General features: G+C 35.7%; 1 protein-coding gene across 1 annotated transcript; it reads left to right on the top strand.

Annotated features, from left to right (window-relative positions):
* Positions 1–116: 116 nt before the first annotated feature.
* On the top strand, positions 117–16112 carry LOC139688650 (uncharacterized). Its single transcript, XM_071586215.1, has 6 exons — positions 117–381; positions 619–771; positions 841–1235; positions 2410–2998; positions 6633–7071; positions 14072–16112. The coding sequence occupies exons 1-6, from the start codon at positions 247–249 to the stop codon at positions 14464–14466; spliced, it is 2106 nt and encodes a 701-aa protein (XP_071442316.1). The 5' UTR covers positions 117–246; the 3' UTR covers positions 14467–16112.

Below are 16112 nucleotides of genomic sequence, written 5' to 3'. Positions count from 1 at the left end.
GGCTAAAGTGGTACGCCAATTGTGGTCATTAGCATAGAAGACGCATTGAGTAGCGTTTTTCTTTACGACCAATCGGATGTTGTGTATAGTACTTTAGTCACCGTACTGTACAATGAACGGTGTTGATGACAAAAAAAGTCTGCCGAACTTGTCAACGTAGTGGCGGTAGCTTCCGTGGTTGTGAATGAAATCTAAACTGATTGAAAGTATAATATTTGATGAAAATTTTTGCAATTAACTCTAAAAATGTGCAGTGTTCCCTCCAAATTTTACGAACTCTGTCGACTTTGTTTATCATGCGATGGTGTGAAATTGTCTATATTTGATGACGGAGCTCAGCGTAACTTTCCACTGAAAATCATGACGTGTCTCTCTATATTGGTAAGTGTTCTGTACAATTTAATAATATTGTTGTCATGTGCTGAATTACATTTGGTAACTATCTATTGGGCTGGAGTTAGGGGTGACACGTCAGTGTAGTTTGTACGATAAGTTAAAATTATAATGAAATGACTGTGATGTTGTTATTGCATGTCGTATTTTTAATTTAAATGTAATGGCACATGAAATTATTCCGTGTATTTAGATTTAATTTCATTATTTATCGCGGCGTTTCAGGTATCGGAACGAGATCTTCTGCCGAGGTTGATTTGTCATAGATGTGTTTATAAGTTGGACGTCCTATATGATTTCAGAGAAGTATCAAGAAAATCAGATATGATTTTAAAACAGTACTTGAGTTATACGGAGCAGTTTCCTCAGCCTACACAGGTAGGTATGTGACTGAAAGCAAGTTCCCTATGGAGTTTCGAGAGTTCTGACGAAAATTTAAATTTTCAGTTTGATTCGAGATTGGAAAATGATCCAACCACCAGTGACTGCAGCAATTCGATTAAAGAAGATGAAGCTACCACGGCAGCTGAAATCAGTGAGGCTCATCCTTCCAGTGTTGATGAGGATGGTGATGATAGTGAAATGCCCTCCGGACGTCCCATGCGGACTGACAGTGATAATAGTGAACAAGAAAGGAGCAACAGTGGTGCATATGATGACTCAAATCCAGAACAGGAACCTGTTAGGGACTATTCTTCGGATGGTGCTGATGATCATGTTGAAAAAGACACAGTTGAGTCGTCCTCACATCATGAAGGATTTGGTGCAGTCAAGTTGGAAATGACTGAAAGATATGATGGCGAAGAAGAAAATGAGGATGATGACCAACCAAGGAGTGAAGGGTCTGTTATCATGCTTGCACATTATGTTACATACTTGACCAGTATTTATCCTTTTGTCTCAAGCACTTCTTTACTCAAATTTATATAATTTTTACTTGTATGATCAGTTTTATTTTTGAAGAATGCGTCATATTTTCCTCTTTTAAAGCTCCATCTTAGGTAATTAAAGTAGTGAAGTAGATTTCTAGTATTTACCTCCGTAGTGAAACAAATACAAGTGATTACTGCCTTTTTAGTCTTTTTACCTACAGTCTTTTAGTTAAAAAAAACTGAGCTGTAAGCATTCAGGGTTGCATTAATTCTTCAAATATGATTTCTTAAGTATTGAAAATAAGGTGCATTGAATATATCAAACACCCTTGGGTGTTCCTCGCGAATAAATGTTGTTGTGGCTCACTTCGAATGATCTTAACGTTAACTAGGAATACTTAACAATAATTTCTGTCAAGTGAATTTTGGGATACTAGCAATAGTTGACCACTGGTCAGGTAATCAATGGGATTTTACTTTTCTACTAAAGTTCCAATAATAAAGCAGAGCATGCCAGCTGCAGGTGCTTTATGTCACTAATACACCAAAGTAAAAACTATAAACACAGTAATCAACCGGAAGGTCAATTTGCGGGTGGTGATGAAGTTCACCCAGTTCTAAGCCTGATGGCGAGTGAAATCCATCCCATTTTTAGCTAGGCATTAATTATCTTTTAGTAAGGAATAATGTTGTGTCTATCACATAATTTAATGCAATAGTTTCACATATAATTCAATTTTTTATGTGGAGATGTAGACAGAAAAAAACTTTCACATCTACTTAAAACAAAAATGAATGAGTTATCGGTTCTAAATTTTGTTGTATAATCCAAAAGCCAATAATATGTATTGGGAAAACAACACTTCAACATTAATATTTTGGCTAATGGGGTCCATCATAAGGAGAAAACATGTGGAGAGTTTTATCTGGAAAGAGTGCAGGAACAGTTCTGAAGTGGAACAACACAGTTAATTTTTGAGATACTTTAATTTTCACGTATTTGTTCATTTGACAGCTAAGTTCTGTCTTTCACTAGTTATTGGCTCCAGAATTTTACCATTTTTTTTGCATCTGCGTATCTAAATTAATATTTAAGGTATAAATGAAGTAGTGTTACTGATGTCCTGATCTTTACTCTTTTTAGGCCTTCCCCAGACACTTCTGCCTTAAGTCCTGTGGAGGAAACGGAGGAAGACTTTCCACGAGAACCTTGTGATCTTCGAACATTCATTGCATGCCGTCAGCTGGGTGCATTGGCAGCTGCTGGAGCCAACGTGTCCAGAGGTCAAGTTTCGTTGCAGCATTCACTTATATCACGTCGTCTTGGAGCTTCTGGAGCTGGATCTGTGGTATCGCATGGAGCCAGCACACCTCAGCCCCTTTCAATGGCAACAGCAATGGCGGAAATGATGGCCACTCGCAACACACTCTTGGCAGCAGCTGCAGTGGCTGCAGCCAATAGGCAAGAGGGCATGTTTGCTGCAGACGTTGGTCAGTCGTATGTACAAGACGCAGCTCATCCCCTGGAGTTGGGGAAAAGAGGGAACTGGGAGCAGAGCCATGAGTCACCAAGGGAAGGAGGCAACGAGGGTGCTTCGGAGGCAGAGACCAATCCAGGATTAAGGGTAGCTACGCAAATTGCTTGCCATGTTCCAGTGGGGGCATACCTTACCAAACTCAATCGAAGGGGTGCACCATGGTGTGGAGTGATGGCTGTGAAGCAGCAAAGACAGGTTTGTGTTTTCGCTTCTATTTGAAAATTGTATTTTTCTCCATTTATTTCTGTTTATTGTTGTGCCTGTGTTATTTTTACGGCATGGTATTCCAATGAAAGTATAATTTTAATGTTAGAATCCCTGCAGGAAAGAGTGAGACATTTATTAGTTTAATTTTGCAAAAAGTTATTTGTGTTAATGCCATGAACATGATTAAATTTTAGCCTTATTATGAGGCGGTGTTGTTGTTCGTATAATTCACTCAAAATCCGTGGTTATATTCCTTTTTTTGGTCCAAGTTCTTGGTGAGAAAAGTGGTGAGGTTATTTGTTCCATTCTTGGATTCTTCAATTATTTATGTTAAAAATAAAATTTTGTTGAACGTTGTCTTTTGAAGTTGGACTTTATAATAGTCTTTTAGAAAGTTTTACGTGGTAAAGAGATAGCAGCTTCATTTTTATGATCAGTATATCATTTCATTGATGTGTGATGCAGAATGGTCATTGGTTTTGTGTATCATTTTCCTTTCCACCTATGTGCGATAACATTCAGAAACAGAGAGGTTGTAACCGTGTGAAATGGAATTTGTTGTAATTATTGGGCATGCTATTGTGCCCTCGTGCAACATTTGTTCAGATATTTTTGAAGATTTTAATTGTTAGGCCTTGTTAGAACATTGTCATTTAAGAAGTATTGATGTACGTATATGATGCTTTGGTTGAAGCATTTATTGTGGATAACCCCGATTATTTTCATTATGTGTGTGGACACTTAATAACATGACAAATTTTTAAGTTTTTTTTGAAATAACAGTAATGAAAAAATAAATGATTCTGATGACTTGTGATAATAAATTTTACTAAGTGAGAGGGCATTTATAATAGAAAAAATGTGCGTAGTTACAGGAAATAAAATTGTGCATAGCAAATGGAAATTAAAGCCATGCCAGTGATTATCAATGATTTTGTATGATGATTCAGATGACATAATGGAGCAGATTTCAGCTGAAGTTCAGAATATTTTATTTATTTATTCAGTATAAGTCCAAAAACAGCACATTCTGGCCTTTACATCTAACTATTAACAACGATAACAATGATCACATTTACAAACACCCAAGCCCTAGGTGGAGGAAAACTCACCCAGGCGGGAATCGAACCCGCGACCCTTGGAATGGCAGACGAGGAGCCGAAGTTGGAAAATTAATTAACTTTATTTACTCAAAACATCTTGTTTTTTAGGCTGTATTATAAGAGTTTGTTTAGTAAGGTATTGTAGTGTTAATTCTAACTACTGGCATCAAAAGGAACAGTAAATGACAGTTAGATGAAATAAAGATAACTTCATATAGTTCATCTAAAATAGTGAAAAAAAATTTCCCTAGTTCTTACATTTACAAGGTCTGTTCAAAAAGTATTTCGAATTTTGTTTTTTTTTTCAAAAATTATTTATTTATTCATGAATATCTATTTTGTCCCCTTCAAAGTAATCCCCATTAGATATTATACACTTATGCCAACGTTTATTCCAATCCTCAAAGCACTTCAAAATATCATTTTTTGTGATCTTGTTCAGCTCCTCCTTCGATGCAGTCTTCATCTCGTCAATCATAGCGTAGCATCGTCCTTAGATGGGCCTCTACAGTTTCGGGAACAAGAAAAAGTCACTGGGGGCCAGATCTGGGGAATACGGTGGCTGTGGCATCATTAGTGTGTTGTTTTTAGCACACAAGTAACGATGTGTGAGCAGGGGTGTTGTCAGTGGTGCAAAAGCTAATTATTGGTCTTCCACAAATCCGGGAATTTGTGGCGGATTGCTTTGTGCAAATTGCGCATAACTTGCAGGTAGTATTCCTTTTTTACTGTTCTACCCTGCGGCTAGAACTGATAATGCACCACGCCCCTGCAATCGAAGAAAACTGTACTTATTGTGCAAAATGACATCTTGTGATATCACATATGACATCTCATAATTGAGTCTGCAATGGCTATTTCCTTATCTTAATTCAGTGCTCAGGAGAGTATTACGTCTATACCAGATTTTCATCACTACACACTTCCTGTAGTTCAGTTATAATTAATGTGTTGCACATGCAGTGCTGTACTGCATTAAGGTCTTCTATTAATGCTACTTTATTCTCAGGACTCCGGATATCTCTCTAAGCCGTTGCACTCTTGAAAAACAGGTTTATTTTACTATTAACCAAGGTGTTGTTTTTGTTAACGTAAAGTAGGAATAAAAGAGGTCTGATGACACTTCCTTGGGGAACACCTGATGAGACTTTGAGCCAGCATCACCTTTGGCTTTAAAAACCCTTTGTACAATAACATTCAAGAAGTCAGCCATCCAGGATAGGATATATGCATTTGTTTGTCATAGACTTCTTGCTCTGTGAATACCCTGCCATGAGACACTTTGAAGATAGCTTTTTTGAAGTCTAGAAAACAAAGCTAAGTGGAGCATTATATTTTCAAGAACCCAAAATATCATGAACAAAAGGCACAAGTTGTGTCTTGCAGGATGTACCCTTTCAGAAACAGAGTGAGCATTTCATCAATAAATCCTGGCGATTGAGATACCTCATTATCGAATAAATTATCTGTTCAATGGCCCTCTCACTGATATGGTTGTGAGAGGGATAGGTTTTTTATTACTCAGTTCCTTCCTTAAAATATACATGTTGTTACACTAGCTACTTAACAGTGATTGGGATTGCACTATTGGATCTTCTAAATATCATCCCTAGATGCCGCCCAATTTCTTATTATCACAAGTCATAATCAAACACATGCAAGTAGTAAGTAAAAGTTAGTAATTATGCTAATGGATGCAAAGGATATTCAAAGTCAACAAACAAATATTTTAACTTAAAATCGAATTATTCAATCAAAGTAGAAATAAAAATATAGTCCCATATTAATTTTATGTTTATCTTATTCGATTTTGACACTGAAAGTGTTATGGTAAATAATGATACGGCATTCTTACAAGAGGGTCAAGGTAGGGTGATGCCCCACTTATTTAAATGCATTTTGGTTGTACACTAAACCCTAATATCTGGAAGGCAGAGACCAGACAGAACTTGAAACCTAAGTACTTTGCCTTGGTGTTGAGGTCTAGAGTTTTAATATGATGAATATAATGCTAGTGTTTTCTTCACCATGTAACCAAATTGGAATTTACTTACCACAACTTGGGAAGGGAAGAAGTGGAGAGCAACAGCATTGATTTTACATTTGCTTCAAGTGCACAAGCTGCATAGCTCGTGTGTTGGTTGTACTCTTTTGACTGATTGGAAGAGGATAACAAAGAACAAACAACCTCTCCTCGAACTCTCTGAGCTCCAGCATCTGGACTTCCCTGACCATACTTGGAAGCATGCGTTGAAAAAGTTGTGATGGGCAACTTCATAAATCTCTGCCTTATTATTTTTCATTTATCTCATTTATTCTCAGTATTCTTGTAAATACCTCGAAATACAAAATGATACTGATTCATCAGTTGTTTTTGCCTTTGATCTTTGGCATCGTAGTGCCTGTAGAAAATATATTAACTCTTAATTCAAAGGCAATTTAAAGGTTGACTTGTTGAGAGTTGGTTAAATACGTTGTTAAACCATTGGTCTTTCTAATCCGTAACATTTATTTTTCAGAACTATGCCTCAAAGAGAATGGATTCTTGCTGTAGTAACTGTGGTACCAGGACTACCACGATATGGAGACGCAATAATGGAGGAGAAACTGTTTGTAATGCATGTGGCTTGTATTTTAAGCTACATGGTGTAAACCGTCCAGTTACCATGCGGCGTGATACCATTCATACAAGGCGTAGAAGGCCTAAACCTGGAGATGGAAGTGTTGGAGGTAGTCATACATCTGAAGAAGGAGATGGACCACCTCCCAAAAAAAAGCGACCTCATCGAGCCATAAATGTTGAGTCTAAATCTGCCAAAGTAGATAGAACGAATTCCAACAATCTGTCGGAAGATGACAGGATGAAAGATCTTCAAAATTTGGCTTCGTCTGATTATAGGTTGCTCCCACAAGAAACAGTGCCCTCATCTCCCGGTGTAATATCTTCGCCGATGGAAAGTAAGTAGTAAATTCATCGAAGTATAATAATTTCTTTTTGCCATAAATATGTATTTAACTTAGGTGTTTGTGTATATGTGTGCATGGCACATAATAACATAGGAAGGCTGCAAATATCACGAGTATATGTTTGTGTTATAGAAGTTCCCTTCTTTTAAACATGTGGGCACAGTGGTAGAAAGAGTAAATCATGGGAAAATGTGGATTGAGAGAATGTATACATTGTGGGAAATTGGGAGCAATAAACCTCATTGCCCAATACAAAAGACTACCTATGCCTTGTTAACCCTCATGGAAAGGTTCCCTGTTGAAATTTAGTGCTCTGTAATTGAATGGAACTAAATGTCATGTCCACCCGTAAATCTATTTAAGTTTATAGCCATTCACATGTCTACTTTCTGTCAGCAGTCCCTCAACCCAGGGCCCTCTATGTTGGATTCACAATACAAACAGCTTCCTTCATCACATTATATTAACTTAGAATTGGTCTATCCAGCTGTTTGATATTTTGAAGTCGTAAAATCTTCGTTGTCTTGTGGGAATACCCAGGGCTCAAAAAAATTTTTAGTGATGCAATTTTTCAATTCATGTCGATTAAATGTCATTAGTTTTGCAATTTGTCATTTTTTCTACCACTCATCACCCTTAAGAAGAATCTTGTTTTTTGTCGTGACTGCAGGTATCAGGTTTAAATTATTGTGACTTTTTGTTGGCCATCATCCCCTGCTCACGTTTGCTGCTCCTGCCCAATGTCTTCCCCCCCCCCCCCTCCACCAGATTCTCTTTTATGTTTTAACTAATAAGTCTGCCTGGTAGTCAGGGCTACCAATCCATGAGAATTTTTCATGCTTAGGCTATTCTCCAGATGCCCCATGGTGGCCTTTATGTGATTTATTATACTTTTGTTGTCCCTGTTTATTCTGCTGCAGTATTTAATTGCAACCAAGTGAAATAGGTAAAAGCAAAGTTGTTAATTCTAGAGCATTCAAAGCTAGAATTTCCTTAGTTAGAAAAAGATGTTAGAATCTGCTGCAAACAAGGTCATTGCATTATACCCTTACATATTACGATGTCAAATTGATGTTTCATGAATGCACGATCGATTAACCACATTCTTCTGTGCAAAACTTTCATCCTATTTTTCTGCAAATCTGCATTTTCTTAAATTTTCACAAATTGAGTCTCTTTGAGTTTTTGGGAGTGAGGCTTTTGGGTTGTGAGCTACCGTATTTAAAGCATGGCATTTATTTAATTCTCAGATGAAATCGTTTAATGAAATATGGTGTGTACAGAAATCGTGAGAATTTCTGCATAGTTTTGTGACCAAGGACCAATGGGATTTACATGAAACATCTTTCACAGAATAAAGGAGGTTATAATTAATAAGTAAATGTGTAATTATTGATGCTTACACTATTGTGCTTGCATGAGGCTTCTTGTTATGGTCGGTAAGATGTTGTTGAGTCAACCAAGATTTCATTTTTGAGGTAATTGAGCTTAGTGTTTTTGTAATAGTAGATTTTTTCATCACTGAGATGATTATCGAGAGGTCTGTTGTTTGGATTGTCATGACGATAACCTCTTCAGTGTGTACCTTGGGGTTGATCCAAAAAGTGAACAACCAAGAAAAAGTTTAGCGTAGCACATGATCGAGGAAAACCAAAGATTTGAAGATCCATCAGTCTATGATTTTAAAGCCCCAAAAGGTGAGTGGCTTTTAAGTTGCTCACATTGTGAAGGTTCTAATATATAAAATCTGATCATCCCTAAGAATCGTTAGGTATAGCATTGCAATGAAACATGTTTATGGTTTTGTTCTAATTTTAATGCTATTTATATTTCATATACCGATGAAATATGATAAGCATAAAAATTTCCTTGTTAACAATGAAGTGCTGCAATGAAGAGAGTGAAACGTTTATGTCCTCTCATAGAATCTTTTACTCTGTTCTGTTATATCTCAAGTTTTGAGAGGTTAAATAGGCCTATTCAGAATTCTTCACGCTCATGATCTTTTATGCCTGACTTTGGGGTGTTTACGATTGTGGTAGCATAGTAGTTAATGTTGCCAGCTAGTGGTTGGAAGGCCTGGGTTCAAATCCAGGAGAATCCAGACACCCTCTTCTTCACCCAAGCTAGACCAGATCTTTTTGGAAAACCATAGTTGGCACATGGAAAGATATTGGTTCCAGGACTGTGACTTGTGAACCACACACATCATGAATGTGTAAGTTGAGCTTTTCTAAAGCTGAAGTACCGATTTTCTTCTCATCAAGAGAATCCACGGAACTTAACAAGGGAAATATTATCCTGAAAACATTTAAATGTTTTGTTAATTTTATTCCCGCTGTTCAATTCATTTATCTATTAGAATTTCATGCTAGAAATCATAGAAATTTTCTGTTGTGGCAACAGCCATTTTTTCTTTAATTTTTCCACAAATGATTCTACTACCTCTTTCGGTAGCCGAGTTTTCAAACTTTCAGATGATTTGCCTCTTAATTATTTTCCATTCAGGTGCGGTTCATGAGATTGAAGATCTTTTTGAGAACTATGGTTCATGTGGTCTTCAACACAACCTATGCATCCTCAGCATATACAATAATTTTTGTGAGCCCTGCTAAACTATAAGTACTTGAATGTGGTGTGCCTATTTGTGTAACAGTTAGCTTCGAAATAATTATTCCTTCATCTCTGGAAACACTTGGGTTTATTAATGCCCCTCTCGCAGTACAAGTCAAGCAGAATAGCTGCATGCCCCTAGGCTACTGGCCTGAGGGCCTGGTTTTGATTCTGGCTTGACTCCTTTCAATACCCTCTCCTTCATGCAAGCTGCGATTTTAAATCTTCAGGCATCTTCATGCTTGTGATGTGCATTTTAAAATAAGTGCTTATACTCTTATTATTTCATTAACGGTAGCAAATTACAGTGATGGAAATCATATTCTGACCGCTGAAACAAGAGGTGTCTATAGTATTTTCCAGTAGAAACTTGGTGCCCTGTAAATCTTCCGTTCTGTTTTCATGCGTTTGCAGTGAATTGTGGTACAGTAGAGTGCTGTGAAGGAATTTCTGAGTTTAGCACATTTGAAGTTCTTAGCTGAAAGTCATTACTTTTGGTGTGTCCAACGTACTCTGGTGTTTCCAAGTATGTCTCGTAAGCTTTAATCATGTATCTCCTGCAAGGATGTGTTTAGGAAATAATTGAATGGCAGTGGTAATCATTTGGATAAAATAATAGCTGCTGCAGATAGTAAATGCAAAGGTAGGGAGAAAAATATAGAATGCCCCGTTTCAGAGAGAATATGACTCTCTTATGATATATTTCCAAGTAGGAAAAATGTTTTCTTGGTGAAGTGTGCGCTATTAAAAATTTTTGAACAAATACATGTATGACAAAAGATATCCCAAAATTGTGAAATTTCATAATTTTTATGAAAGGAGGAGTCAAAACTTTATCAGAAATATATATCAGCCGTAATTCCAGGAGGAACAGAAAAATATGGACTGGATCCATAATCTTTCATTTGCTTACCACATCAGGGATAAACACGTTTATTTTTCACCGGGACATGAATCCAGAATCTGTGGTGGATGAAAGGAAATAGCAAGGTCGGTCGTTAATGCTACTATATATGAAAAGGTGATCCCCAATGGCTAAAATCTCACCACTGTCCTTTATTCACGTACAATTAGTTTCAATACTCAAGCATCATCATTAGGTACCTGATGATGACGCTTGAATGTTGAAACTAGTTGTGGGTAAATAAAGGACAGTGGAGAGATACATTGTATTCTTCATTTAATAAACATGAACTACCACAAAGTTGAGCCGGGAACAATTGACTGACTAAAATCTCATTATAGTTAAAAGAAAGAAGAGCTCTGTAGTGAGGCTTTCTGGTTAGCAATAGGCAAAATATGTTGAACTATCGATGGGAGATCAGTCATTTGCCCATAATATGAAGACATTAAAAGTAAATTGTACTCCGAATCAAGTGAGAGGTGTATGATTGAAACATATACATATCTGATATGGACACTTACCTATCAAAAGGGGATAATAACTGCGTAAAGCATAAAATATCTGTTATACATTCAATTTCACTTTTCATTCATTTTAAAAAAGAGAAAATACTTGCTTAAAACAGGAGAACTTCATGCTATGATTATAATGCATTCCATGGTCATTCTCGGGAAGCAAGAAACTCATTTAGTGAAATGATTTTTCCCATAAAAGTAACGTTAAAAATCAATGTACAAGTGCATTCTCGGTCATCCGTGCTAGTGAATCCCATGAAGCCCAGATGCAAGAAAAACACCAATGAGCAAAAAGTAGAGAAAATATTGTCATGATATAAATGAATATACATGGAAACTCCTTTTTCATTCTGTGTGATTAATTTGAGTAATTTGGCAATGGAAAGTACATTTTTTCCATTTTTATTAGGGTGAAATTATAAATTTACTAGAACACAGAACTATCAGTGAGTGAATAGCAGAACTCCTGCTCCAGATATCATCATAAAACTAAACCAAAAACATAGCCAGGAAAAACAAATAACTGGTGGACAACAAATATTAACAAAGAATCATTGATGTGAATTCATATTTGTCATATTATACCAGTTGAAATAATGTGGTGTGGATTGTCAACGACTTATATGTTGAATAGTTACACTATGTATTTGCTCAACGTGAAGGAAAACATGGAATTTTCATGGCTTATGAATGCCGGGAAAACAGTCATTGGAAAGTATGATGAATAGTATAGAAATGTTCAATTCAAAATTTTAATGCTATTGGCAACTTTTAGTTTTGTTAAATTAAAAACTTTTAAAAAAGGCGTGGTATTTCAAACTTTTATTTCTTTGGAAGGTATATTTAAGTTTTAAAGATTAAATTATCTTCGCAATTGTAATTTTTTTTAAATTTAGAGTTGCTTGGGAGAGAGCAGCAGGGGTGATCCGCACATGGATAATCGAGAGTTTACTGCATTCATTGTCTAGGATCGTGGATGACCTTCATCATCTGTAGTGCAATGAACCACCCTGGAATGCAAAGTTGATTCTTAAAAAGCAAAAAACAGTTGACATAATTATTTTATTATTCATGATGCATCATAATTCATTTTTATGAGAAAGCTGTCCAGAACCTATAGAGCTGTGTCAACACAGCATTTTCATTGTATAAATTTGTAGCGTGTATGGTCCTTGCATTATTGGGGTAATGCTTCCAATTTATAATATAAGAGAAAATGAATCACCTTCACCTTTACTTACATCGTATATTTACCAACCTTGAATGTAAATTGGCTTTGTGGAGAACATAAAAGAATCTGAATAATTAGTTATTAGTAGTTATTCATTAAGTCATGCACTTTTCTGCTGCCTTCTGAGTCCAAGCTTGCTGCTTCACCACGCCTTACAATGCTGTGGATGTTGGATCTTCTGTTAAAATCCTTGAACCACTCTCCACCTAACTTTAATACTTCTTCCTCTATCTGGTGTCTTCGTAACGAAGACTGCAAAAATCACTTTTTCCTTCTCACAAATGATGATCTTGTAAATAGCATTGTCTTGCAATCGCTTTTCCATAATCCATAAAAGAAACTTTCTTCCAACATTGTGGAAAATATGTAATAATGGCATTGGTATTCTTGTCACTTGCTTTTAAATATCTATCTCTATAATTTTTTACTTGTTTTGAGGAGAGTGCAAATCGCCGATGTAGACTGATTGATGATGGGCATGCTGGATCAGCCTTGTTCGGACCTTGTTCTCACTTTTCAAATATTTTACTTTTCATTTCTTATGTTATTTTTATTATCTTGTGGTTGCCTTCATGCAGCTCTTTCTTTTGGGACATTTTTAAGAATGTACACTGAATATTATTTAACTTGATGTAACATAATCAAAAATCAACCCTGTGACACCCCAAATAAATCTGTGACACCCCAAAATAAGGTGGGGTGTCACGGACCCCCAGTGAAATTTGTAACAGAATACATTTCTGCACGAGTATTGCTGGATTAAGGTTTTTTTTAGATCCACTTCTTAGGCTCTATAGTGCAGCTTATTTCAAAGTGATCATCTGTATGTTGTGATTTTCCAAAATACTTTAAAATGGACAATGAATCCTATAATTGGATTGGTGGTAGACCATAGAGTAAAACGCAAGGTATAAATTTAAAATTACATCAAACTGAAAAGGTGGATTGTCTACATATTCTGTGTATTCAGGGTAAAGGGGCTTATTTTAACAGTATATAACTTGTACTTCAATACCTTTGAGCCTCAGCATAAGCTACAAAAAAATAGAAGTATCATTAGGATACCAATATGAATCCCTAAGCAAAAGTACTTGAGGTGGAATCAAATCATAGTTGGTAGTAAGATATCTTAAGTTTTTATTTTCACTTCCTATTAAAGATAGGTTGTAGGCAGTCTATAACAACAGGTATTTTATACTATGTATTACATAGACTCATTTTTGCCCTAAAATATGTATTTCCTCTTGTGCATAGTTCATTTTATCTTCTGCCGAAAATCCTATATGCCCCTCAATATGTATTTCTGGACTCTTTTTATGCCTTCTTCAAATTTCACTTAACCTCATCTCTTCTCCTACAATGTTTAACACATACATGGATGGCTATGGTATGTCTAATTAGATGTTTTTAGGCAAACTACTAGGAAAATCATGGGATTTCACTGAATCTTGATATTTTTATTTTCCTGAATACTGGTGAAATCAATCTAATTTCCAGTTAATGCATGAAAGTTGGCATTGAGTGATTTCATGTTTTTTTATGGAAAGGTACAGTATAATGTGGTTATATGCTCAATTTAAAAAACAAGTATAATCGTCCATCCCTAGTCTCAATCGCTCTTGTAGATGGTGTTACTTTCCAATTGTAATTATGACATTCCATAACCTTATTTAACTGCAGACTTGTACAGAGTGTAATGCTTATTATAATGAAAAACTTTCTTTTCAGGAATACTAACTGAAAGTGCGAATGCAAGGTCAGTTGTGGTAACAACCCATACTTCTCAACCTAGTGCCTCATCAGATAAATTTGGAAAATTCCAAGAAGCAGTACCAAAGCTTGTTAATTGCTTAAACCACAAGCCTGTGGTAGATTATAGTCTTTCACGTGTGTCACCATCGCCTGCTTCACCATCTTCTTGTCCCAAGTCTTCCTCTAGTTCGACTTTGGCTTCTTTAGAGCCCAAGGCTGCTGCAGCTATCAAGGTGGAGGTGGAAGAAGATGATATTGTAGATCCTGTGACACCAAATCAAGATGGCACCTTGGATGAAAGTGACATCAAAGAAGAAGAAGCCAGTGAGAGTGTGGAAGCTCCTTTGAACTTGGCCTCAGGGTCACAGTGAAAAGTGAATTTATATTGATGAATGAGAAATTGATAGATTTTTAGCAATTTCCCGACATGAGAAGTGATTTGGTGGGAAATGAAATGCTCGAGTTTATTGTTGTTGGGGTCATTAGAGTACAACCAGTGTAGGCTCTTGCCATTGGGATTTGGAGTGTACAGTATTTTATTTTTTTAATTTTTAGTTATTGAGTGATTTTCATTTTGCCTGTGTTACTCATTTTAATATTCATAGTAATTTTAATACTCAAAGCCATTTTTGGCCATGAAAATCTCTCATTCTTTGAAGTTAAGAGTAATAATGGTCTCATATTTTTGGTCATATGATATTTTGACTGTCCTGTTTGTATTTATGAATAATTTTCGTTAACTTCACTTCTGTGAAATGGAGGTCACTATATGTACTCTCTCTTTGTTTTGTTACAATTGCTGGCTAGATTATTCTAGTTGATAATTAACTAAATTATTTTTTAAATTCTTAATGCACTGGACCAGATATATGGTTGGTGGGTGAATTAGCGTAACTTTTATATATGTGCCCAATTGAGATATTTTTTGAGAGAATAGATTCTTGAAAGAACTGAGATTATTTATGATTTTTTAAAGAACATTTTGTAGTAATATATACATACACTGAGTGCACTTAACTAAATCTGTATGCTTGTTGGGCTTCATTTGGTGGGTATGAGAAGTGAATTTTCTGTGAATTCACAAATACCTATGGAAATTCAGGGGTTCAAGGGAAGCAAATTTAGGGAATCATTGGTGGTACCAATTTTGCAATTGCATGAGAAAATGCAATTTCTATTTCAACATAAAGATATGTTGCTATATTGTGTGAACAAGCTTGCCTTATATGTCATTTTTTTTAACTATTTACACTGACAGTGTAACAAACTCTCTTTAATTTATTTATCTAAAATTATTATTTATTCTTAAATTTTGATTCTTGTTAATCAATAAAGAACATAGGTAGCAAAAAGAATTTATTGGAAGCATTTTCAGAAATTGTTGGTGAAATGCCTTTTTGCTACCATTAACTTCTTGGGCCCCATGTATGCTTCTATCAGAAGCTAATAATAATAGCTTTATCCTTGTACCTCTGTCCTCTATCCTGCCTAAAAATTGTGATGGACTTGCCCTATAATTTTACATGGGTGTTGTTAATCATGTAAGTACCATTGCACCTCATGTGGCTTACAAAATTTTTACTCTAGGGTGTCTGATGACAATGTAAAACGGTGATAAAGCTGACTGCCATTTTCTGCTCTAATACTAGTTAGTGAGTGTGTTTGTATGCATGTGTGTGCGTAATGCCTTTAATTCTAGGAGCCTTAAGCAGTATTGGTTTATTTAAGAGGGTGTGAAAATATTTTTATCTCACAGTATTTTTTGCTGTGAAACTAATAATTATAATATTATCATGTAAATGATTTTACAAGAAATATAAATGGCTTTTCTACTTTTAAACCAGGATCTATTGTATTGATGACTAGTTACCAAATATTCTGGGGTTTCCAACAGTCATTTCATGTAAGCATCATGTTGAATGAGCAAATTCTGAGAATTTTGTGCAAAATAAATTATATGAAAGTTTTAGTGTAGTAATTTAAACATTTTAGATTTTTAATAACTTGAAATTGTTGG

The sequence above is a fragment of the Hetaerina americana genome, unplaced genomic scaffold (genome assembly GCF_022747635.1).
Source record: "Hetaerina americana unplaced genomic scaffold, ioHetAmer1.1.p SCAF_21, whole genome shotgun sequence".
Taxonomy (NCBI): domain Eukaryota; kingdom Metazoa; phylum Arthropoda; class Insecta; order Odonata; family Calopterygidae; genus Hetaerina; species Hetaerina americana.
This window is presented reverse-complemented; position numbering and strand designations above follow the sequence as displayed.